This window comes from Nerophis lumbriciformis, linkage group LG14 (genome assembly GCF_033978685.3).
Source record: "Nerophis lumbriciformis linkage group LG14, RoL_Nlum_v2.1, whole genome shotgun sequence".
Taxonomy (NCBI): domain Eukaryota; kingdom Metazoa; phylum Chordata; class Actinopteri; order Syngnathiformes; family Syngnathidae; genus Nerophis; species Nerophis lumbriciformis.
In genome coordinates this window covers 27,856,626-27,881,879 of record NC_084561.2, presented here as the reverse complement: position 1 = coordinate 27,881,879, position 25,254 = coordinate 27,856,626, and the positions used below count along the sequence as shown (strand labels likewise).

General features: G+C 38.0%; 1 protein-coding gene across 4 annotated transcripts in view; it reads right to left on the bottom strand.

Annotated features, from left to right (window-relative positions):
* Positions 1-991: 991 nt before the first annotated feature.
* The window catches only part of tie1 (tyrosine kinase with immunoglobulin-like and EGF-like domains 1), a 115,364-nt gene continuing 91,101 nt past the window's right edge, over positions 992-25,254 (bottom strand). For all 4 annotated transcript variants that reach the window (XM_061975673.2, XM_061975671.2, XM_061975674.2 and 1 more), the window contains 11 exons: positions 21,268-21,461; positions 19,909-20,055; positions 19,777-19,840; positions 19,586-19,696; positions 14,699-14,889; positions 8,922-9,035; positions 8,690-8,760; positions 6,457-6,497; positions 6,229-6,325; positions 6,052-6,151; positions 992-3,859 (listed from right to left, as the gene is read on the bottom strand). In XM_061975673.2, the coding sequence (XP_061831657.1) occupies positions 3,788-3,859; positions 6,052-6,151; positions 6,229-6,325; positions 6,457-6,497; positions 8,690-8,760; positions 8,922-9,035; positions 14,699-14,889; positions 19,586-19,696; positions 19,777-19,840; positions 19,909-20,055; positions 21,268-21,461 (1,202 nt within the window). In that variant the 3' untranslated portion in view covers positions 992-3,787. The remainder of the gene's footprint in view (positions 3,860-6,051; positions 6,152-6,228; positions 6,326-6,456; positions 6,498-8,689; positions 8,761-8,921; positions 9,036-14,698; positions 14,890-19,585; positions 19,697-19,776; positions 19,841-19,908; positions 20,056-21,267; positions 21,462-25,254) is intronic.

The window sequence follows — 25,254 nt, the reverse complement described above, 5'->3', positions numbered from 1 at the left end:
ATGACTGATAACAAGTGGAAAGTGGTGCAGACCTACCTTTTTACATCAGGTTTTTGAGTGTGCTATCGGCTGTCACCATTGAGACGGCCGTTTCCTTCCACATTCATGACATTATTAAATCCAACGATCGAACCTGTGTCGTTTTGTTATACGTATTGAATATGCAGCACACACCGCCTATTCTGACCGATATACTGTACAAGTGCAAAAAAGACAACAGAACCTGTTTTTAGCACGCTGAAGGGAGGCATACGTCTTGACAGAATGTATAAAAATGTATGTTGCAAGATGTTTTTGCATAAAGGAGATACATTGCCAGAGGGGAGGCATAGAAGTACCTTTCCTGACAAAGTATCATTGACCCTGACTTTCTGGTTTCTGTTTGTTAAAAATAAAATACAAACAATAACTTCAATGGGAAATACTAAACGAGTAAAGTATATCAAACAAAACTTTAACGAAGTGATCACTGCAAACTCGTGCGTTCTTCGACTCTGCTCCTTTGGACTTGAGTGCTACGTCTGAGAGCCATTTTTCGCATCCTCCTTTACTAAAATCTAGCACTCTTCCGCCCTTCTTGATTACCTCTTGAGGAACTTTGAAGAAACGTTTTTTCTTTTTCGCGATTTGGACGGTTCATACAGCTGAAAACCACGCAAGCATAGGGCATTTTTCTCCGAGAAAGGCTAAATGGCGCCGAGTACCCATTGAGAACAGACGCTGGCTTCACTACCACGCTTGTTTAATGAGTCAGATGTGAGCTGATATTTTAATAGTAAATCTCCTACATGAAAAAAAGTAACTCCAAAAAAAACCAAAACGCCAGCAGAGACTAAAACGAATCAGTTGAATTTGTTTTAATCAGCTATGGATCATAAAATTATATGGCTGAATAGATTATTTCTCCATCGTCTCTTTTCTCAGGGTCATTTGTGCGTAACTGTGCCAGATTGCAAATGCATTTTAAACTTGTTGAATAGAGGCGCAAAACAGCGGTCACAAAACAGTTTTAATAAATCACATTGCAAGCACTAAGTGATTACATTTGCATCTCATCATGGTGCGGGTGTTCTAATAATCAGCATATATTTTGCATATACATGAACAACAAATGCTGGCTTGAGCTCTCGTTTGCTCATTTAAGAGACACAAGCTTAGTAGATCAGCTTAATAGATCAAGTTTGCATGTGTTGAAATATATGCAAACCTTTAGTAGATCAGGCCCAAACTGTGTATGTATATATTTTTAGACCAGTTTGCTTATTTTAGGCAATATGTAGTCAAATCTGAGATAAGCAAGATATTTTAACTTGCCAACGTTTTCTGTACTGCTACTCCTTAATAGGGTTGCAGGCAAGGTGTTGCCTATCCCAGCTGGCAAAAGACAGCAAAACACCCTGCACTATTGCTTGCCAGTTAATCACAAAGTACACATAAAAAGGAAACAACTCAGAACGGACAATTTTGAGTCTCATTTTCAGGATCTAAAAGAAAGCAAAAGTGTTTAGAGAAAACCCAGGCTCTCCTGGCTGTGAGGCTGACTTGCTAAGAAGCACAATGCACCACTTTACTCGTTCCCAGCATTTTCGAAAGCCAATGTTTCTTATTCTACAAACCCCGTTTCCATATGAATTGAGAAATTGTGTTAGATGTAAATATAAACGGAATACAATGATTTGTAAATCATTTTCAACCCATATTCAATTGAATGCACTACAAAGACAACATATTTGATGTTCAAACTCATAAACTTTATTTTTTTTTTTGTAAATAATAATTAACTTAGAATTTCATGGCTGCAACACGTGCCAAAGTAGTTGGGAAAGGGCATGTTCACCACTGTGTTACATGGCCTTTCCTTTTAACAACACTCAGTAAACATTTGGGAACTGAGGAGACACATTTTTTAAGCTTCTCAGGTGGAATTCTTTCCCATTCTTGCTTGATGTACAGCTTAAGTTGTTCAACAGTCCGGGGTCTCCGTTGTGGTATTTTAGACTTCATAATGCGCCACACATTTTCAATGGGAGACAGGTCTGGACTACAGGCAGGCCAGTCTAGTACCCGCACTCTTTTACTATGAAGCCACGTTGATGTAACACGTGGCTTGGCATTGTCTTGCTGAAATAATCAGGGGCGTCCATGGTAACGTTGCTTGGATGGCAACATATGTTGCTCCAAAACCTGTATGTACCTTTCAGCATTAATGGCGCCTTCACAGATGTGTAAGTTACCCATGTCTTGGGCACTAATACACCCCCATACCATCACACATGCTGGCTTTTCAACTTTGCGTCTATAACAATCCGGATGGTTCTTTTCCTCTTTGGTCTGGAGGACACGATGTCCACAGTTTCCAAAAACAATTTGAAATGTGGACTCGTCAGACCACAGAACACTTTTCCACTTTGAATCAGTCCATCTTAGATGCGCTCGATCCAGTTTCTGGATGTTGTTGATAAACGGTTTTCGCCTTGCATAGGAGTTTTAACTTGCACTTACAGATGTAGCGACCAACTGTAGTTACTGACAGTGGGTTTCTGAAGTGTTCCTGAGCCCATGTGGTGATATCCTTTACACAGTGATGTCGCTTGTTGATGCAGTACAGCCTGAGGGATCGAAGGTCACGGGCTTAGCTGCTTACGTTCAGTGATTTCTCCAGATTCTCTGAACCCTTTGATGATATTACGGAGCGTAGATGGTGAAATCTCTAAATTCCTTGCAATAGCTGATTGAGAAAGGTTTTTCTTAAACTGTTCAACAATTTGCTCACGCATTTGTTGACAAAGTGGTGACCCTCGCCCCATCCTTGTTTGTGAATGACTGAGCATTTCATGGAATCTACTTTTATACCCAATCATGGCACCCACCTGTTCCCAATTAGCCTGCACACCTGTGGGATGTTCCAAATAAGTGTTTGATGAGCATTCCTCAACTTTATCAGTATTTATTGCCACCTTTCCCAACTTCTTTGTCACGTGTTGCTGGCATAAAATTCAAAAGTTAATGATTATTTGCAAAAAAAAAAAAGTTTATCAGTTTGAACATCAAATATGTATGGGTTGAAAATGATTTGCAAATCATTGTATTCCATTTATATTTACATTTAACACAATTTCCCAACTCATATGGAAACGGGGTTTGTATTATCACAGTTTTTTTTCAGTGTGGTAAAAAAAAAGAAGAAGTCCAAAACCAAAAGGAAAAAATTCTCACATTTTTACATATCACCATTAGTGCTTCTGTACTATTAGGCAAATTACATTCAGGATATAGTAGGTCTTAAAAAAAACTATATACAGTAGTTCACATGGCAGTGATAATACAGACGGTGATAAGTGCTACATTTTCATGAGTTTCCACCTGTCTGGGGACCTAAATGTTTGTGATTCACTCTAAGTCCATTCAAAGATAAAAACAACAATAAAACACACTCCTCCATTTGGATTACAGAGAGAATGAAGTCCAACACCCCTCAGACCCTGTGGTGTTTCAGCATGCCATAATATTCCAGATGTGCCACTTTCTCTTTGACTCTCAAAAGTGTGACCTCTGCAACGAAAAGAGGTTCAATGATGTGACTCTCGGTAGTGATCGCCTCCAACCCACAGGTGCATCCACATAGTGTCCTTTCACAGTCCTCTGTCTATAACTGAGTGGTATTGAGAGAGCGTCTGGGCCTCCTGTCTCTGCGGTGAGCAGCGGGCAGGTGGCAGTAACGTGGGGACGACCTTTTGGGCTTCTTCTTGAGGTTACGTGGCATGCCAGGGCCTGGGGGGGCTGGTAGTCAGGCCTCCTCCGCAGTAGCATCGATTCCAGCGTAGGTGAAGTTCTCAAAGAGGGCCATGTTCACATAGGCCTGGAAGATGGAAGCACTCATCAAAGTGTGCATATTATAGTCTAAATAGGCAGAGTTGTTAAGTAACCAAGTACAAATACTCTGTTAGTCTAGTAAAGTATAATCTTTACAAGTGCTGTCAAATTGTTACTTTTTTTAAACACAAATAACTACATTTTTAAATTAATCATGATTCATCATGATTAACAATAAATCATGATTAATCACAGGTTATTACTTGCCTGCATAATTAAAATTAACTTAAAAAAAGATCCCCATATTTTTACACAATTGCAATTTTAGTAACAGAACATCAAATTGTGCAATCAATATGCGTGCATACATGAGTTCACTCATTTTTAGTCTTAGTTTGTTTATTGTACAAAGCAAGAATGGGAAAGAATTCCACCTGAGAAGCTTAAAAAATGTGTCTCCTCAGTTCCCAAACGTTTACTGAGTGTTGTTAAAAGGAAAGGCCATGTAACACAGTGGTGAACATGCCCTTTCCCAACTACTTTGGCACGTGTTGCAGCCATGGAATTCAAAGTTAATTATTATTTGCAAAAAAAATAAAAAATTATGAGTTTGAACATCAAATATCTTGTCTTTGTAGTGCATTCAACTGAATATGGGTTGAAAAGGATTTGCAAATCATTGTATTGCGTTTATATTTACATCTAACACAATTTCCCAACTCATATGGAAACGGGGTTTGTACTTCTGACTACATTCACTTTTGCATTTATGCCTGTTTATCTGTCTTGGATTAAATAAACATTGAGTCTATTGCAGGGGTGTCAAACTCATTTTAGATGGGGGGGCCACACAGAGAAAAATCTACTCCAAAGTGCGCCGGACTGGTAAAATCATGGCACGATAACTCAAAAATAAAGACAACTTCAGATTGAGAGTCTGCTGGACTCTAGAAAGAGGTTCCGCAGCTTCCGAAGCAGAACCTCCAGGTTCTATAACAGCTTCTTCCCTCAGGCCGTAAGACTCTTGAACGCATCATAATTAAATAATCCCCTCAACTCCCCCCAAAATGGATTAACTCGCTGGATAAAAAAGACAATATAACATACATCCATAAACGTGGACGGATGTGAAAAAGTGCAATATATTTATCTGTACAGTAATCTATTTATTTATTTGTATATATTTATATATATTTATATATATATTATATATATTATTTATATATATTTATTTATTCATATATGCACCTTATTGCTTTTTTATCCTGCACTACCATGAGCTTATGTAACGAAGTTTCGTTCTTATCTGTGCTGTAAAGTTGAAATTTGAATGACAATAAAAAGGAAGTCTAAGTCTAAGTCTAAGTCTAAGATTGTTTTCTTTGTTTAAAAATAGAACAAGCACATTCTGAAAATGTACAAATCATAATGTTTTTTTATTTTTTATTACACTTACATGTTGCGGTTCGATCTTTATTTGTCGCTATTTATACTTTCTGAATAAATGATGTGATAATGTTCATCAGTCAACTCATCGGTGTTAATTTTAAATCTATCAAAATATATATATATATTTGTAAAATTAAAATCAAATTACATGATGTTATTTATGTAGTTTTCTCATTTTCCTCCACTGGTGCACTAACATCATGTGTTTTTTTTTTGTTTTTTTTTTACATATGTAGCATCATCTACAAAGATACACATAATTGCTATTGCGACATCTAGTGGACACATTTAAAACTGCAGTTTCTTTCATTAAAACATTTTGGCTCATTTTTATATTTAGCGAACTTATCCCGCGGGCCGGATAAAACCTGGCCGTACGTTTATAAAACCTGGCCGTACGTTTGACACCCCTGGTCTATTGAAACCCTTACAGTGGCAATTTGGTTTTTAGGATGGGATGTTTTTGGTATTTGTCACATCCTTTTCTTCCTTCATACATGCTTTTTGGGACATACATAGATATATTCCTACACGTCATACTTGCTTGTAGAGAGGTGTTTATTACAGACTCATGGAATAATAATATTAAAGCAAACATAGCTATGGTACCATAATAGTATTGGTATAAGTGGATATTACACACTTTTATTTGATGCTTAAATACAACAAATGTCAGGTACTTAAATACTTTTTTTTCAAGTAATATTCTATAACTTACTTTTACTTAAGTATTATTTTAAAGTGTTTTATACAGGAGTGGAAATAGGTGCTAATGATGGATGACATTACCTTCCTGGCCTCCTGCATCCTATTGAGCTGCACTGAGATTTGGGAGAAAGGGGGTCTTTCGTAGGGTCGATCCCTCCAGCACTGTCTCATGAGCTCGTAACTGCATAGAGAGGGATCAAGTTTGCTCACTCATTCATAATAGCGGAATAAATGACAGGGTGTAAAAACGTAGCTTACACTTCATCATCACAGTTTTTGGGCTTCTCCATCCTGTAGCCTTGTGGCAATTTTTCATAAAGCTCTGCACACGTCATCCCGCAGTATGGTGTGCCACCTGACACACACACAAACAAGTCAGTTACTGTACATCCTCCTCTGTGGTTCTCAAAAGGGTGCGGCAATACACAACAGAGTAAGATCGAAGATAATTCGACGAAGCCAAGAGACAGTAAATTGTTTACTCACCTAAGCTTACGATTTCCCAAAGGAGGATTCCAAAAGACCACCTAAGAACAAATATTTAGACATCAATTATTTGTTAAACTTGCTTTAGTTTGCAGCAAGATATGTGTTGTGTTCAGGTTTTGCTGCATGCAAACTACAATTCTTATTTAAGTACTACTCGGCACGGGCCAACAGTCGATAAATCAATAATTCATAATGAAAATTAACTCTAACTTTGAACTTAAAAGTTCAAAGGCACACCTTTTTAATCGGGATTTTTACTGAAGATTTTAAACACTTCTATATTTTCTATTTTAGTTATTGCTGATATTACTACTCTCATCCTTTACTATTTTTATGTTCTTACATCTTCATTAACTTAAATGGTATTTTATATATGTTTTAATTTTTTTATTTTAACATGTCCAGTCCATCCATTCAGGCAAATCATATTATTTATGTAGATGCTCATATCTGCTGTACAGACAAAATACAGAAGATACTTCTCTTGTTGCCTTGTTTGTATTTGACTTCATCAAATGGATGGGTTTTATAAATTTAGGGGACAGAAGGGGGAAATAACAGAGAGACAACAACAACAAAAAACCACATGTATATATATATATATATATATATATATATATATATATATATATATATATATATATATATATATATATATATATATATATATATATATATGTGTATATATATATATATATATATATATATATGTATATATATATATATATATACACTGTATGCATACACGTTTTTTTTGTATTATTTTTAGATGACATATATTTTTAGTTATTACTTGCATTTTGTGTGATCACCCTTTTAAATTTGTATAAAACAAGTGTTTTATACAAATACAAATACTTTTAAGCTGCACCTTGCCTGTGTATTAAAAGTGCTAAATTAATATAGTTTTGATTGATTGAAAATTGCCGTCGTCAATAAATTGCCATGTCTGTGTGTGTTTTTTTCTTCGTCTCTCGCCTTCAATCAGGGTACAAGAGGGTTCACTCTGTGCATCGTTCTCCGCATCTGAGCTCATTGATTCAACAGCAGAAATAAATGAACAGAGTGAGCCATTTAGTCAGCCAGCCAAAATCTTTGTCTCTTACACACACAGAGGATGCACGGACATATCCTCGCTAGTCACCACTTACTAATGAGAAATACCGCGAGGTAACAAAAATTAGGAGGAAAAAAGATGATTGCAAAGCCAACTGACCAATGTGGAACTATTTTGACTTTAAATGAGTGAGTTAAATGAATCCATCAACAGGGACGAACAAGCATCGATGCCCAATTTGTTGGAAAGTGATGGCAACAAAAAAAGATAACAAAACAAAACACTTGTCTCTGTGTTTCCAAAAAAACTGCACTTTAAGATGTTTAATATTTATTTAAGTGCAATTTTTTCTATTTTTTGTTTAGTTATTTAGGATAATTAAACATTCTCAACCTTACAATTTGCAATGGTAATTAAAACATCAAATTATTATTATTATTATTATTATTAATATTATTATAATGCTTAATTTGGTCTGACAATATTATTGTTTATGGGTAATTAATTGTGGGACAGTACATCATACAGAAAAATGTAGTATCGGCCCAGGCTTAGGCCTAAATTCTATATGGAATAATCACAATGACTTGGAAGCAGTATATCTCATTAAGATACTAATAATGTGGCCCTGTCTTTATCATGGCTCTCAAACACTGCTTCTGTTTACTCAACAAGTCCATCTGACTCTACAGGCTGCTTTCTTCCGTTAGCTGTCCGACAGTCCTCTGACTTGTTTTTCCTTGCATATAAATAGTCTTCAGTTGACGTTCCGACGTAGCGGTTTGTGTGCTAAGTTGTACCCAAGACTTCCTGGTTTGGCTTATCAGTAACACAACACGCTACTATCGCCCCACTGGTGGCAGGGGGATGATTTGTTGTTTTTGTCTTGGCAGCCGTTTTCTGTGGTGGGCAAAGTTTAAAGCTCATAAGGGCCTTGAATACTGGAAGTCATTACAATAAAGTTTCTAAAATACTTCAGGAACACTTTTTGTGTTGATTTCGAAACTTTAAACGAGTTTGAACATACCAGTGATACACCCAAGTTGTGTTTCTAATACCGTACCTTAAACATGAATTCTACAGACATACACAAATCTGGGTTTATCACAAAATGACATCTTTAAGTCTTCCATTATAGTCTTCTTTTAAAAGAGAGCTGAAAACGTTACTCACACATCACTCTTGGTTGTATACACGCTGTAGTTCAGAGACTCAATGGCCATCCAGCGAACAGGCAACCTACCCTGGATGCAACACATGATGTCAGACCTGTCAAGTTAACTTATGACAAAAGTGCTCAACCGATATTCAGCAAGTACAGTCACTACTAATAAATAAAAAAATCCAACATTTTTCACTAGCTGACTAGAAATATACTGATGTATGAAAAAAAGTCAACACTTACCATTGTCTTCTTAACATAAACCTCCTCACCACGAGATAGACCGAAGTCTGCTATCTTCGCCACGAGATTGTCGCCGACAAGAACGTTCCTGGCAGCCAAATCTCTGTGAATAAACTGATTTGAAATCAGTGAAGAAGAATGGAGATTTGGTATTGAGAGGGTTAATTAATAAAGTATGAGCACACATTTAAAGGCCTACTGAAACCCACTACTACCGACCACGCAGTCTGATAGTTTATATATCAATGATGAAATCTTAACATTGCAACACATGCCAATACGGCCGGGTTAGTTTACTAAAGTGCAATTTATCCTGCTGACAACGTCTCGGTATGATGACGTCGGCGCGTGACGTCGCGGATTGTGGAGGACATTTTGAGACAGCATGGTGGCCAGCTATTAAGTCGTCTGTTTCATCGCAAAATTACACAGTACTCTGGACATCTGTGTTGGTGAATCTTTTGCTATTTGTTCAATGAACAATGGAGACAGCAAAGAAGAAAGCTGTAGGAGGGAAGCGGTGTATTGCGGCAGACTTCAGCAACACAAACACGGCCGGTGTTTCATTGTTTACATTCCCGAAAGATGACAGTCAAGCTTTACCATTCGCCTGTGGAGAACTGGGACAACAGAGACTCTTAACAGGAGGACTTTGAGTTAGATACGCAGACACGGTACCGTGAGTACGCTTCCAAACATTTGATCGCTTGCCCGTACCTGCGTGCCGCTAGGTGCATGTCACGTAAATAATTCAATGTATACACCCTGATGATTATCTTGTGTGATGACTGTATTATGATGATAGTATATATGATAGTATATATCTGTATCATGAATCAATTTAAGTGGACCCCGACTTAAACAAGTTGAAAAACTTATTCGGGTGTTACCATTTAGTGGTCAATTATACGGAATATGTACTTCACTGTGCAACCTACTAATAAAAGTCTCAAAAAGTCTCACGTACGTAACTTTGGGGAAATATATGTGCTGTATGAACTTTGGGGAGGTGAACGGTACTTTGGGCTGTGGGATTGAGTGTGTTGTGCAGGTGTTTGAGTTGTATTGGCGGGTTATATGGACGGGAGGGGGGAGGTGTTTGTTATGCAGGATTAATTTGTGGCATATTAAATATAAGCCTGGTTGTGTTGTGGCTAATAGAGTATATATATGTCTAGTGTTTATTTACTGTTTTAGTCATTCCCAGCTGAATATCAGGTCCCACCCGCCTCTCACAGCATCTTCCCTATCTGAATCGCTCCCACTGCCCTCTAGTCCTTCACTCTCACTTTCCTCATCCACAAATCTTTCATCCTCGCTCAAATTAATGGGGAAATCGTCGTTTTCTCGGTCCGAATCGCTCTCGCTGCTGGTGGCCATGATTGTAAACAATGTGCAGATGTGAGGAGCTCCACAACCTGTGACGTCCCGCTACTCGTCTGCTACTTCTGGTAGAGGCAAGGCTTTTTTTATCAGCGACCAAAAGTTTCGAACTTTATCGTCGATGTTCTCTACTAAATCCTTTCAGCAAAAATATGGCAATATCGCGAAATGATCAAGTATGACACATAGAATGGACCTGCTATCCCCGTTTAAATAAGAACATCGCATTTCAGTAGGCCTTTAATCTAAATAGGACTGTTTGTGTTTCTGTAAGAATGCCTCAGCCCAGTGCTTCTTAGTTTATTTTCTTAGTTTATTACGACATCCCTCGGAAGAAGAAAACATTTCACGCCCCCCACGCTCTACCGCAATTATAAATGGTATACATGTTTATAAAATTGTAATAAGTACACCTCTGCATAACTTTGTATTCTTGTAAACATTAAAGACAACAAAAAAAAGACGAAATAAACTTACACCAATCCATCCATCCTTTTTTCTACCGCTTATCCCTTTCGGGGGTTGCTGGAGCCTATCTCAGCTGCATTCTGGCGGAAGGCAGTGTACACCCTGGACAAGTCGCCACCTCATCACAGGGCCAGCAAAGATAGACAGACAACATTCACACACTAGGGACAATTTAGTGTTGTCAATCAACCTATCCCCAGGTGCATGTCTTTGGAGGTGGGAGGAAGCCGGAGTACCCGGAGTGAACCGACGCAGTCACGGAGAGAACATGCAAACTCCACACAGAAAGATCCCGAGCCCAGGATCAAACCCAGGACCTTCGTATTGTGTGCCACCGTGCTGCCCAACTTACACCAATGAATAACTTTATTAACATTGTTGTTTAATCTGCAACAGAAAAGCTTTGAAGTGCATCAATTTGCCTGAAATTTAAAAAAAATCCTCATTTAAACTATAAGTATTTTTTGACCAACTTAAACCATTTTATTCTGAAAGATAAAATTAAATAAACTTAATGAATAATAATAAATTCAAATTGATCAGTAACATTAACTGTGGAGCAAAATACATACAATTATTTAACCTACAAAACAAAAATGAATTTGTGCAGATATTTTTTTCGTCCATAAAAACAAATGAGAAAGTCGAGATTATAGGCTACAAAAAGCATGCTTTGCAGTGAACAGCTTTTCGAAGTGGGGTTTGGAGCATGATACTGTATGATACTGATAAAGCATGGGTCACGCGGGCATCGCAACGCACCCCCTCCCACGGGGCCCACCCCACTATGTGAGAAGAACTGCCTTAGCCGAAGGCACACTACACATTCTTTGGCGCAATAATATACAGCACCACTGTAACATTGTTCATTTTTATATTATCAGTATCAATAATTTATTTGGGCTGCAACGATTGAATTCAATTTGAAAAAAGCTATCATTTATATTTTTGTTGCTTTGTTTAGTGAGTGTAACTCATAAAAATTTATAAAATGCAGACCACATATACACTAATACACAAAATGTTTGTCCAGCTGCTGTAATTTTTCAAATTTTTCTGCAAGTCTTTTTAATTTATTTTTGTTCATGCACACCTGTTAAAAGTGCAATTTTAGTGTTGATCATGTGCATTTATTAGAATAAATGAATGAAGGTTATGGCAAACAGAACATTTTTTGTTTATTTCAACTATTTTCCCTAAAATAATAAAATATGCTCGAGTGTGTGTTATCTGATTAGTCGAACAAACGATAAATTCTCAATTAGTATAGTAATTCATCGCCGCAACCCTATTATCCCTAATATTTGTTTGCACATATGCAAATACCAATGTCATTTCTGCTGCCTGTTTTCAGCAGGTAGGTGGCTGCTCGTGCAAGCAAATGAAACCCAAACTCTTCCTGCTTGAACCATGCTCCTGTAGCTGCACCCCACTAATACAAATTTGATAACATTATGCAATGTTTGGAACATTGTATGATTTTGATCGCGGGTTCAACATTAATATAGCAACCATAGCATTAGTTTAAAAAATGTTTTGTCTTTGAACATCTTATATGGACATTTACTCTGTAAACCATTACTAGTACCGTATTTTCCGGACCATAGGGCGCAATGCGGATGAATGGTCTATTTTTCTAATCTTTTTTTCATATATTAGGTGCACCGGATTATAGGGCGCATTAAAGGAGTCATACTATTATTTATTTTTTTCTACATTGAAAATACTTCCTTGTGGTCTACATAACATGTAATGGTAGTTCTTTGGTCAAAATGTTGCATAGATTATGTTTTACAGATCATCTTCAAGCCGCTTTTTGACAGTCGCTTCCGGATGCGACGTTTTGTGGGCGGTCTTATTTACGTGGCTCACCTTCGACAGCGTTTTCTCCCCGTCATCTTTGTTGTAGCAGTGTAGCGTGCAAGGACGGGAGGGGAAGAAGTGTCAAAAGATCGAGCTAACTGTTTTAATGACATTCAGACTTTACTTAAATCAGTAACGGAGCAGCTTCTTCTCATCCGTAAACAACAACTCAGGGAATGTGTCCGGCCGGAAATCAAATGACTAAAGTTACTTGGGTGAATAATGTAAACTCACTATACCGGTATGTTTTAGCGCTTTCATGGCAAGTTTACTGACAGATATAAGTAAGAACTTTACACTACTTTATGTTAGAATTGGCAACAGCGGAGGATGAATGTCACATAACAAGAAGATAGACAAAAAGAAGAAGCTTATCGACTATGGCGTCGTTGCGGACGCGCACATTTTTTTTCAGGATTTATGCAGATCCCAAATACAGATCAGCAGGCATCAGAAGGTAAGAAAAGTTGCATTTGCATAATATTACAAAACAAAATGCCAGATAATATGTCTTACCTTATACAAACACCATAATAATACTTGTATGTTTAATGTGCTGACAATCCACCAAGCGGTGCGGCTTCATAGCTTACCAAAGTTGTACTAAAACATTTTGATAGATTTTTGAGCGCCGTGTGTAATGTTCTATATTTTCAATGGAACATATAAAATGTTGGTGTTGTTTACTTGAGTCATATTGACATCATATTGCAGTTTTTTGCTGATATCCGATATTCCGATATTGTCCAACTCTTAATTACCGATTCCGATATCAACCGATGCCGATATATACAGTCGTGGAATTAACACATTATTATGCCTAATTTTATTGTGATGCCCCACTGGATGCATTAAACAATGTAACAAAATAAATCAACTCAAGTTATGGAAAAAAAATGCCAACATGGCACTGCCATATTTATTATTGAAGTCACAAAGTGCATTATTTTTTTTAACATGCCTCAAAACAGCAGCTTGGAATTTGGGACATGCTCTCCCCGAGAGAGCATGAGGAGGTTGAGGTGGGGGCGGGGGGTAGGGGGTAGCGGGGGTGTATATTGTAGTGTCCCGGAAGAGTTAGTGCTGCAAGGGGTTCTGGGTATTTGTTCTGTTGTGTTTATGTTGTGTTACGGTGCGGTTGTTCTCCCGAAATGTGTTTGTCATTCTTGTTTGGTGTGGGTTCACAGTGTGGCGCAAATTTGTAACAGTGTTAAAGTTGTTTATACGGCCACCCTCAGTGTGACCTGTATGGCTGTTGACCAGGTATGTGTTGCATTCACTTGTGTGTGTGAAAAGCCGTAGATATTATGTGACTGGGCTGGCACGCAAAGGCAGTGCCTTTAAGGTTTATTGACGCTCTGTACTTCTCCCTACGTCCGTGTACACAGCGGCGTTTTAAAAAGTCATAAATTTTACTTTTTGAAACCGATACCGATCATTTCTGATATTACATTTTAAAGCATTTATCGGCCGATAATATCGGCAGTCCGATATTATCGGACATCCCTAGTCTACAGATATCTCTTATATTTGACTGCCATCTACTGGTCACACATATCATTACACAATGTACCAAATAAAATAGCTTCGAGGTGGGTAAGCTCAACCAAACTTATTCTTTACATTAGGCGGACTGGGTTATAGTATACTGTCGAGTTTTGAGAAAAAAAAAAGGATTTTAAGTGTGCCTTATAGTCCGGAATTTACGGTAACATATGTTATCTGTTGGTGGGGTTCTTGTATATTTTAGTTTCAATTGCAAACTGTGCCTTTTAGTTGTCAAAAACTGCACACCAAAGATCGACCGCGAGTCCAGACCCAGACCCAGCCCATATGATACTGCTCAGTCTGTATTTATGTGTAATGACAATAAACTGAATCCTAATCCTTGAAATGCAGACTCAAATTTATTCCTCGCCCATCATTCGACTGCGAGAATGATAGTCAAATCATACTCCTCCGAATCAAATCATCAAGTAGTCGACTATTTCAAGACACCCCTCCTACAGACACCTGTTTTACTACCTCGATAGATCCTAAGTGCATTCCATGCACCGTCTTACCTGTTTGTCACTGAGGTAATGCATCCCAGTCGCCACATCCACGGCAAACTGCAGTAACTGTTGGGAGGTGAGCGTTGAGGCCGTGCCGTGTTCCTTGGCGAATGCAGGATCTGTCTCTAAGACACGACTCTTTCGCAAGAAATCCAGAAGGTTGCCGTAGGGAGCGTACTCTATGGCTATGTACAGGTAACCTGGGGAAGACAGACATTTTATTGTGACTTTACAATCATCTTAAAAATGTAAGAAAGGTGTTCTCGCCTGTAATCAAACACAGTCCTAATCAAAACACCTGTATGTAGAAAGGAAATGGGTATTGCACGCTCAGAAGAGGGTCAAGGAAACCGTATGGTTTAGATAAACAAGTCTTTTCCTCAGAAGTCTGCTTAAACACTGATGACGTAATAATCCAAGAGGCCAAAGTTTGTTTAGATTGGACGCATTCTAACCGTTCTAGCGTGGAAAAACTTGCACACAAATATTTAACTTGGGAGTGTTTGGAACAGACTCACTTTATCAAATGATGCATTATCAACAATACTGTGTTGCTACTTTAACAATTCTCGAACGATTCAAAACATGTTAACACCAACCCATTCAGCTCACCCAGGGCAATTGTGCTGTTTTAGTATTCCCAAAACTTCCCACTTTTCCCAAATTTCCCGCTTTTCAGTAACAATTATTTTGTATTAAAAAGTGCAACTACTTCCAGATTTCTCAATCAATTTCCACCGTTCCAAAGTATAAATGCTTCTTGCTAATGATGGCTTAAAGCAGTGGTTCTTAACCTGGGTTCGATCGAACCCTAGGGGTTCGGTGAGTCGGCCTCAGGGGTTCGGCAGAGCCTCCGCCGCGGAGGTCAAAACACGCCCGACTCATCGTGTAAATAAAAACTTCTCCCTATCGACGTATTATGAATACCCCCAAACAATGTTCCCTCTAATTTTCCATATGCGTGAGCAAACGTAAAAACTCCTTGAGCATTCAGTGGAGCACATGTGAGCGACGTCATACGTGCACATGCACTGTGGCCACACCTGCAGCACACCTGTCCCAAACCTGATTAAATAACAAGTTAAATGTTTTATTATTATAATCAAATGACAACAGTCATTTCCATGAGATTATTTTCTAATATAAGTATTTTGGCCCACTTACAATGACAAAAACCAAAAATATTGTTTTTCATGAGCTGTGCACTAGTATTGTATGTCTGGGTGGGGTTCCTGCTTTGGAAATAATTTGTACCCCTTTCAGATATCGCATTTAGTTCCCACTAAAACATTCACAAGTTGCACAATGAGATGTAAACATGGGATCATGTGTACATTCCTGTAACTTTCTGTTTGTAAAATATATCTTTAATAGTATTTCTTTAATATAATAACATCATTTCATGATTAATGTTTATAAATTAAGATTAAATTAAGAAAAAAACATTTTATTCTTCACTAAAGAAGGGTTCGGTGAATGCGCATATGAAACTGGTGGGGTTCGGTACCTCCAACAAGGTTAAGAACCACTGGTTTAAACTTAAAGTTAAAGTACCAATGATTGTCACACACACACTAGGTGTGGTGAGAATGTTTCATGCCAGCTGAATGTGCCAACACCAGCATGCAATTTTTTTTTTTCGCAAATTTTGAACTCTCAGAGCTAATCCCGCAGGCGTACATTGTCATGTAACTTAGTACTTATCTGTTGGCTTACAAACGTTAGCATTTCAGTTTTGGCTTGCACATTTCAGCATTCACACGCAATTTATATCAAAATTACATATTGTAGTTTCAATACATGTTATATATTTTTTATATAGACAATTGTGATTTCGTATAAACCAGGGTTAGGGAACCTATGGGTCTCGAGCCAGATGTGGCTCTTTTGATGACTGCATCTGGCTCCAAGATAAATCTTAGCTGACATTGCTTAACACGATAAGTAATGAATAATTCCGCTGGTAGTCACAGTGTTAAAAATAACGTTCAAAATGTAAAACATTCTCATGCATTTTAATCCATCCATCCGTTTTCTACCGCACCTGTTCAAGAAGTCGCGTTAATGGTAAGAAGTAATTTATTTATTATTGGTTAGCTTCAGAATAACAATGTTATTAAAAAGAATAAGAGACTTATTATACTCTAAAAATGTAGGTCTTACTTAAAAATGCATGCATTTAGTTGTATTCAGTGTTAAAAGATATTATATGGCTCTCACAGAAATACATTTTAAAATATTTGGCTTTCATGGCTCTCTCAGCCAAAAAGGTTCCCGACCCACATGTTATGTTTCTATGTCAATATAGAGCAGGAGTGCTCAAAGTGGGGCTTGCGGGTCAAACGATGCCTTCCCAGGTTTAATAAATATTCATACTGACCTCTTTCAAGCTCACACAATCATTGATTGCCAATAGTTGCCATGCACCCTCCCTCATGTGCTGTGCATCGGGCCCCATGCTTTGTAGCATGCCTCATTTTGCGTGACTAAACGCATGTAAAATGTAAATTAATGAATGACAGTATAAACTATTGCAAACTTATTCTGAGCCCCTTCCTGCTCTGTCACTGATAATAATATAATGGCAAATTTCCCTACTGTCCTCCGTGGCAGACATACTGGGTTTGATCCCCGGCTGGCAAGAACTTAAGTTAAACGTTTGTGATTTTGTACTAAAAACAGTTGAACAAGTTATTTCCCATTAAATCATTTTAGTCCAAATCTGAATTAAATTCAAGTTTGAGTGAAATGGTACAAAACAAATGTTTCACATACAATGTGTAAAAAAAATGTTTACATTTAGGTGATTTGTGGTTAATGCTTAAAATCACTGTTTGGCCCACAGGCATACTAGCCAACCTTGAGACCTCCGAATTCGGGAGATGGGGGGGGGTGTTGAGGTAGGGGGGCGGTGTTGGGGGGGGCGTGGTTTGGTGGTAGCGGGGGTGTATATTGTAGCGTCCTGGAAGAGTTAGTGCTGCAAGGCGTTCTAGGTATTTGTTCTGTTGTGTTTGTGTTGTGTTACGGTGCGGATGTTCTCCCGAAATGTGTTTGTCATTCTTGTTTGGTGTGGGTTCACAGTGTGGCGCATATTTGTAACAGTGTTAAATATGTTTACACGGCCACCCTCAGTGTGACCTGTATGGCTGTTGATCAAGTACGCATATATTATGTGATTGGGCCGACACGCTGTTTGTATGGAGGAAAAGCGGACCTGACGACAGGTTGTAGAGGACGTTAAAGGCAGTGCCTTTAATTCACGCCCCCAATATTGTTAACCGGGTGGAAATCGGGTGAAATTCGGGAGAATGGTTGCCCTGGGAGATTTTCGGGAGGGGCACTGAAATTCGAGAGTCTCCCAGGAAAATCAGGATGGTTGGCAAGTATGCCCGCAGGTCATGAGCACATTTTCACTTAGCAACCCGCGGCTCTCGAACATTTAAAAAAAAAAATTGAGAATGGAAAAAGATAGGGGGAAAATATGTTTTTTGTTTTAGTATGTTTTTTGTTTGAGGACCAACATGACACAAACCTTCCCAATTGTTAGAAACATGTTTGTGTGTATGCTTCACTGATGAGAGTATTTGGTGAACATTGTTTTGTCCTACTAATTTCGGCAGTTCTTGAACTCACCACAGCCAGCTCAGTGGCCTTGTTGTTAGAGAGTCCGCCCTGAGATCGGTAGGTCATGAGTTCAAACCCCGGCCAAGTCAAACCAAAGACTATAAAAATGGGACCCATTACCTCCCTGCTTGGCACTCAGCATCAAGGTTTGGAATTGGGGGTTAAATCATCAAAATGATTCCCAAGTGCGGCCACCGCTGCTGCTCACTGCTACCCTCACCTCCCAGGGGGTGGAACAAGGGGATGGGTCATATGCAGAGGGTAATTTCACCTCTAGTATGTGTGACTATCAGTGGTACTTTAACTCTAACTTTTACCATAGTGTGGATTGTGATGCAACAGTTTGTTTACTTGTAAAATCTTCCACTCCTTCTTTGTCTCATTTTGTTCACCAAAAGTTTTATGCTGTGCGTGAATGCACAAAGGTGTACTTTGTTGATGTTATTGACTTGTTGGGGTGCTAATCAGGCTATTTAGGCTAGCTGTACGTACATATTGCATCGTTATGCCTCATTTGTAGGTATATTTGAGCTCATTTAATATCCTTTACTTTTATCCTCTTTGTATATCATTTTGTTTTGCATGTCTCACAACACATTATCTGTATGTATTATTGGCTGCATTTCAGATACTTGTTTGTGTGCCATGTTGTTCCAGACCACAGCAAACATTATCCAGTTTGCCAAATATTGCAATAAATCTATTAAAAGACGACAGCCTGCCGTTTCCTTTAACTTGGACACACACATCTATACCTTTGGCCATAAAAGCCAGTCATTTCCAGGAGTTACCTAACCTTCTGAGTAGCCTCTGATTTACTAATGGTTTCTAATAATAGTAATTTTGATAGTAGGCTAATATAGCTAATATAGAGACTGACATCATTTGTTGTCTTCTTTATAAGACTTATGTAAGACTTTTAAAGTTTGATAGTAGGCTATTATAGCTAATATAGACACTTTCATCATGTGTTGTCTTCATTATAAGACTTATGTAAGACTTTTAAAGTTTGATAGTAGGCTATTGTAGCTAATATAGACACTTTCATCATGTGTTGCCTTCATTATAACACTTATATAAGACTTAAAATTTTTTGCGGCTCCAGACAGATTTAGTTTTTTGTATTTTTGGTCCAATGTGGCTCTTTCAACGGTTTGGGTTGCCGACCCCTGACTTCCCTTAGAGGGGGGGGGGGGGGGGGGGGGGGGGGGAAATCCTCATTTTTTATTTGTATGCCTGTTAAAGAAAGTCCACTAGGTGTCAGTCTCTCACCTCTGTTCTCACAGGCACCAATCAGGTTGATGATGTTGGGATGCTGGCCTAGTTTACACAACACCTCCAGTTCCCCTGCAAAGTCCCGGTGGTCGTTCTCTGAGGCAAACTCTGCAGAGAGATAAAAAGCAGACACTGAGTGCTTGAAGGAATGCAAGAAACGCTGCATCAGCACACGGAACACACTTCACCTTTCAGCATTTTTATGGCCGCGCTCATCTTGTTTCCATCCTTCTTGATCATGGCTTTGATCACCTGGCAGTGAAACGGGTTTAACCACATGAGTAGTAAAGGTTGGCAAATAAGGAAGCAATTTTGCATACCTGTCCAAAGTTGCCCTCTCCGATGACATCCTCAAATTTAATATCTTCCCATTCCAGGATTGGATAGGTAAGGGGCTCTGGGGTGGGCTTAGGCCTTCGGGTCAGGGTCAGAGTTCCAGAGTTAAACTGCAGAATTGTCTCCTCACCCTGTAGGTGTCAACACACTTCATCTCAGCAATAACACAAACACATTTAAGTAGTATTCAATGATACACTGCAAAAACTGAAATCTAAGTAAGATTACATATCTCAAATAAGGGTGATATTTGCTTATTTTCTGTGTGATAAGATAATTCTTCTCACTAAGCAGATTTCATGTTAGAGTGTTTTACTTGTTTTAAGGGTTTTGGTCCTAAATGATCTCAGTAAGATATTACAGCTTGTTGCTGAGATTTGATGACCTATATTGAGTAAAACATGCTTGAAACTAGAATATCAAATGTTGCAAAGCTGTGTCATCAACACTCACAAGTATAAAACTACTTTTTTAAAGTAATCATTTCTTACTTCAAACATGAAAAAAACCCATCATGCATATCATTATGTCAAGATAATTTAATTTAAGAATATTTTTCAACATATTGAGCAAAAAGGTCTCTTTTTTTTTTCTACCAAGAAAAGTGCACTTGTTATTAGTGAGAATCGTTTATTGAGTGTTGCTAAAAGAAAAGGTGATGTAACACAGTGGTGAACATGCCCTTTCCCAACTACTTTGGCATGTGTTGCAGCCATGAAATTCTAAGTTAATTATTATCTGCCAAAAAAAAAATAAAGTTTATGAGTTTGAACATCAAATATGTTGTCTTTGTAGTGCATTCAATTGAATATGGGTTGAAAAGGATTTGCAAATCATTGTATTCCGTTTATATTTACATCTAACACAATTCCCCAACTCATATGGAAACAGGGTTTGTATAATAAGTCTCTTATTCTTTTTAATAAGATTTTTATTCTGAAGCTAACCAATAATAAATAAAATACTTCTTACCATTAATGCAACTTCTTGAACAAGTGTGGTAGAAAACGGTTGGATGGATTACAATGCATGAGAATGTTTTATATTTTGAACGTTATTTTTAACACTGTGATTACCAGCGGATATATTCATTATAAGCAATGTCAGCTAAGATTTATCTGAGAGCCAGATGCAGTCATCAAAAGAGCCACATCTGGCTCGAGAGCCATAGGTTGGCTCCCTAGTCCCTGGAACAAACACACTCTGCAGTGGAAATTGGTGTTCTACATCATTTGTAACTCTGACAGAAGAATTATGCAAAAAAAACAACACTGACACTGGTTTTTGGGAGGATCTAAGAAAAGGTTTTGAAAACTTTCCCAAATATATAGTCAGTCCCTTACCGATCCAGACTGGTAGGTGAATGTGCGTCGTCGACTCAGTACGGTTTTGCGGATGAAAAAGAAAGCGAGCAGTGCCAGCAGAATGGTCACACAGGTGACGGTCACGGATCCAACCACGGCCACCAGCAGCTGATAGTTGTCCCCGGCAGGCCTCCGAGCCACACCCTGGGTGGTCGGGGTTAAACTCTCCGAGCCTTTTTTTTGTTTGGCAAAAGAGAAGAACGTGGACATGGGGAGGAAAAACAGGGAGGATATGTTTTTTAGGCAGAAGAGATAAATGGACTGTGACATATTATCCTGACTAAATCTCTCTGGAAGCTTCTGTGTGTGTGGTCCTCCTGTCAAATATTTGAAAAACACAAAACTGGCCACAAGTACAGTAAGGTTATTCAAGAGAGAGTATGTTTCATCTTGGTAACCACATGCATATCCATCCATCCATCCATTTTCTACCGCTTATTCCCTTTGGGGTCGCGGGGGGCGCTGGAGCCTATCTCAGCTACAATCGGGCGGAAGGCGGGGTACACCCTGGACAAGTCGCCACCTCATCGCAGGGCCAACACAGATAGACAGACAACATTCACACTCACATCCACACACTAGGGCCAATTTAGTGTTGCCAATCAACTTATCCCCAGGTGCATGTCTTTGGAGGTGGGAGGAAGCCGGAGTACCCGGAGGGAACCCACATGCATATATCTGATTATTTATTTTAGTAGTTGTTCAATAAAGTAATGCGCTTCTTTAGGTAATACATGTTGTGATAAAGACTATCACAAATATGTAAAGAAAATATTTCTGAACATTTTTATTATATGTCATCATGGTAAAGTGTAATTGTTGTTGTTTAGTCAAGTTTGAATTAATCTTTTTATTTTCATTTATGTATTAGTGCATTTTTTTAAATAAAATAATATTTCAGTTAATTTTATCATGTATTGATACATTTTATTGTGGCAAATGGCACAGATTGAATGATCCTGCTCCATTTTTTTCTGGCATGCACGTCCCACAAAAGGCAAAACCCTTGATATCGCATATCAGTGTTTATTTTTATTTTCTCTCTACACTCCCAAGGAAATGTTTTAGATTCTCACTAAGTCATGCGTCATAAAATAGCAAGTACTTTTTTTTTTCAAATATGCAAAACATGTGTGTGTGTGTATAAAGCGTGTATACTGTATAACTCTCATTGTCCAATATCCACTTACCATTACAGTGAAATCATTCAATCAGGGCAATATTTTTTTTATATATTACTGAATGTGCAATAACCCACACATACTACCTTTTTGCACATGTACAGTATATAGTCCGAACAATACAGCTGTTATTCCTTATTCAGTTTTTTTTAATCTAATTGCACTGTTTTTATAATTTATCTTAATTTTCCCTTTTTTTTTTTATTATCTGTCCTGTTTTTTCTTTTGAATAAGGAGCTGCTTTTAACCTTATTGTGCATGCGCATAGTGACAATAAAAGGCATTCCATTCATTCTATTCTATTCTATTCTATTTGTGGCTATTAAGGCACTATAACCTTTTTAGGTGTGTCTGCATGTTTTAGTGCACTGCAGATGATTCTGTTATCATTTTACAGTATATACCAGGGGTGTCAAACTCATTTTAGATCGGGGGCCAATGGAGAAAAATCTACTCCCAAGTGGGCCGGACTGGTAAAATCACAGCACGATAACTTAAAAATAAAGACCACTTCAGATTGTTTTATTTGTTTAAAAATAGAACAAGCACATTCTGAAATTGTACAAATCATAATGTTGTTGTATTTTTTTTTACACTTACATGTTGCGGTTAATAGTATTCTATCTTTATTTGTCGTTATTTGTATTTTCTGAATAAATTATATGATAATGTTCATCAGTCAACTCATTGGTGTTAATTATCAATCCATCAAGATAAAAAAATGTATATCAAAATTAGAGATGCTGATATAATCGGCCGATAAATGCCATAAAATGTAATATCGTAAATTATCGGTATCGATTTAAAAAAGTAAAATGGATGACTTTTTAAAACGCCTTTGTACGGCGTGGTACACGGACGTAGAGAGAAGTACAGAGCAGTTGCGTCTCCCAGTCATATTTGCCAACCCTCCCGATTTTCCCGGGAGACTCCCGAATTTCAGTGCCCCTCCCGAAAATCTCCCGGGGCAACCATTCTCCCGAATTTCTCCCGATTTCCTCCAACACAACAATATTGGGGGCGTGCCTTAGCACTGCCTTTGCATGTCGGCCCAATCACATAATATCTACGACTTTTCACACAAGTGAATGCAATTCATACTTGGTCAACAGCCATACAGGTCACACTGAGGGTGGCGGTATAAACAACTTTAACACTGTTACAAATATGCGCCACACTGTGAACCCACACCAAACAAGAATGACAAACACATTTTGAGAGAACATCCGCACCGTAACACAACATAAACACAACAGAACAAATACCCAGAACCCCTTGCAGCAGTAACTCTTACGGGACGCTACATTATACACCCCCTGCTACCCCCTACCCCCCCACCTCAACCCGCCCACCTCAACCTCCTCATGCTCTCATGTTAAAAAAAAAAAAAAATGCACTTTGTGACTACAATAATAAATATGGCAGTGCCATGTTGCCAATTTTTTCCATAACTTGAGTTGATTTATTTTGGAAAACCTTGTTACATTGTTTAATGCATCCAGTGGGGCATCAAAACAAAATTAGGCATAATAATGTGTTAATTCCACGACTGTATATATTGGTATCGGTTGATATCGGAATCGGTAATTGAGAGTTGGACAATATCGGAATATCGGATATTGGCAAAAAAGCCATTATCGGACATCTCAAATCAAAATCAAATTACAGTATGTTATTTATGTAGTTTGATCATTTTCCTCGACTGATACACTAACATCATGTGGTTTATTTTGTACATATGTAGCATCATCTACAAAGATACAAAGAATTGCTATTGTGACACATTTAGAACAGCAGTTTCTTTCATTCAAAAATGTCAGGTTAATTTTTATACTTAGCCAACTCATCCGGCGGGAAGGATAAAGCCTGTTCGCGGCCTGATCCGGCCCTCGGGCCGCAAGTTTGACACCCCTGGTATACACAATACATTTACTAGTATCTACAACTGTACAGAACAGTTATCATTATAAGCTCACTGTTAAATGTTGAAAAAAAATAAGATTTTAATATTAAACAATTACCGTATTTTTCGGACTACAAGTCACAGTTTTTTCATAGTGACTTATGTGTGAAATTATTAACACATTACCGTAAAATATCAAATAATATTATTTAGCTCATTCACGTAAGAGACTAGACGTATAAGATTTCATGTGATTTAGCGATTAGGAGTGACAGATTGTTTGGTAAACGTATAGCATGTTCTATATGTTATAGTTATTTGAATGACTCTTACCATAATATGTTACGTTAACATACCAGGCACGTTCTCAGTTGGTTATTTATGCGTCATATAACGTACTCTTATTCAGCCTGTTGTTCACTATTCTTTATTTATTTTAAATTGCCTTTCAAATGCCTATTCTTGGTGTTGGGTTTTATCAAATAAATTTCCCCAAAAAATGCGACTTACACTCCAGTGCGACTTATATATGTTTTTTTTCCTTCTTTATTAAGCATTTTCGGCCGGTGCGACTTATACTCCGGTGCGACTTATACTCCGAAAAATACGGTACTATTTACTAACCGATGAATCGTCACAAAATAATTTAAAAAATTGTATCATTGAGTACCAGTATTAACTCCAAAGTACCGGGAATTGGTATTGTATTGGTTCAAATGTGAATCACACCGAGAGCTGTTTAAAATATTTTGGTTGCCTCATTTAGCAAAGGTGCAAACTTTAAACACAATAATAAACAAGTAGGTTATTGAAACCTCACAGTGTCAAAACTGAGATATGGCGGAATTTATCTTGACATGTATTTTATTAGATTGCACAGGT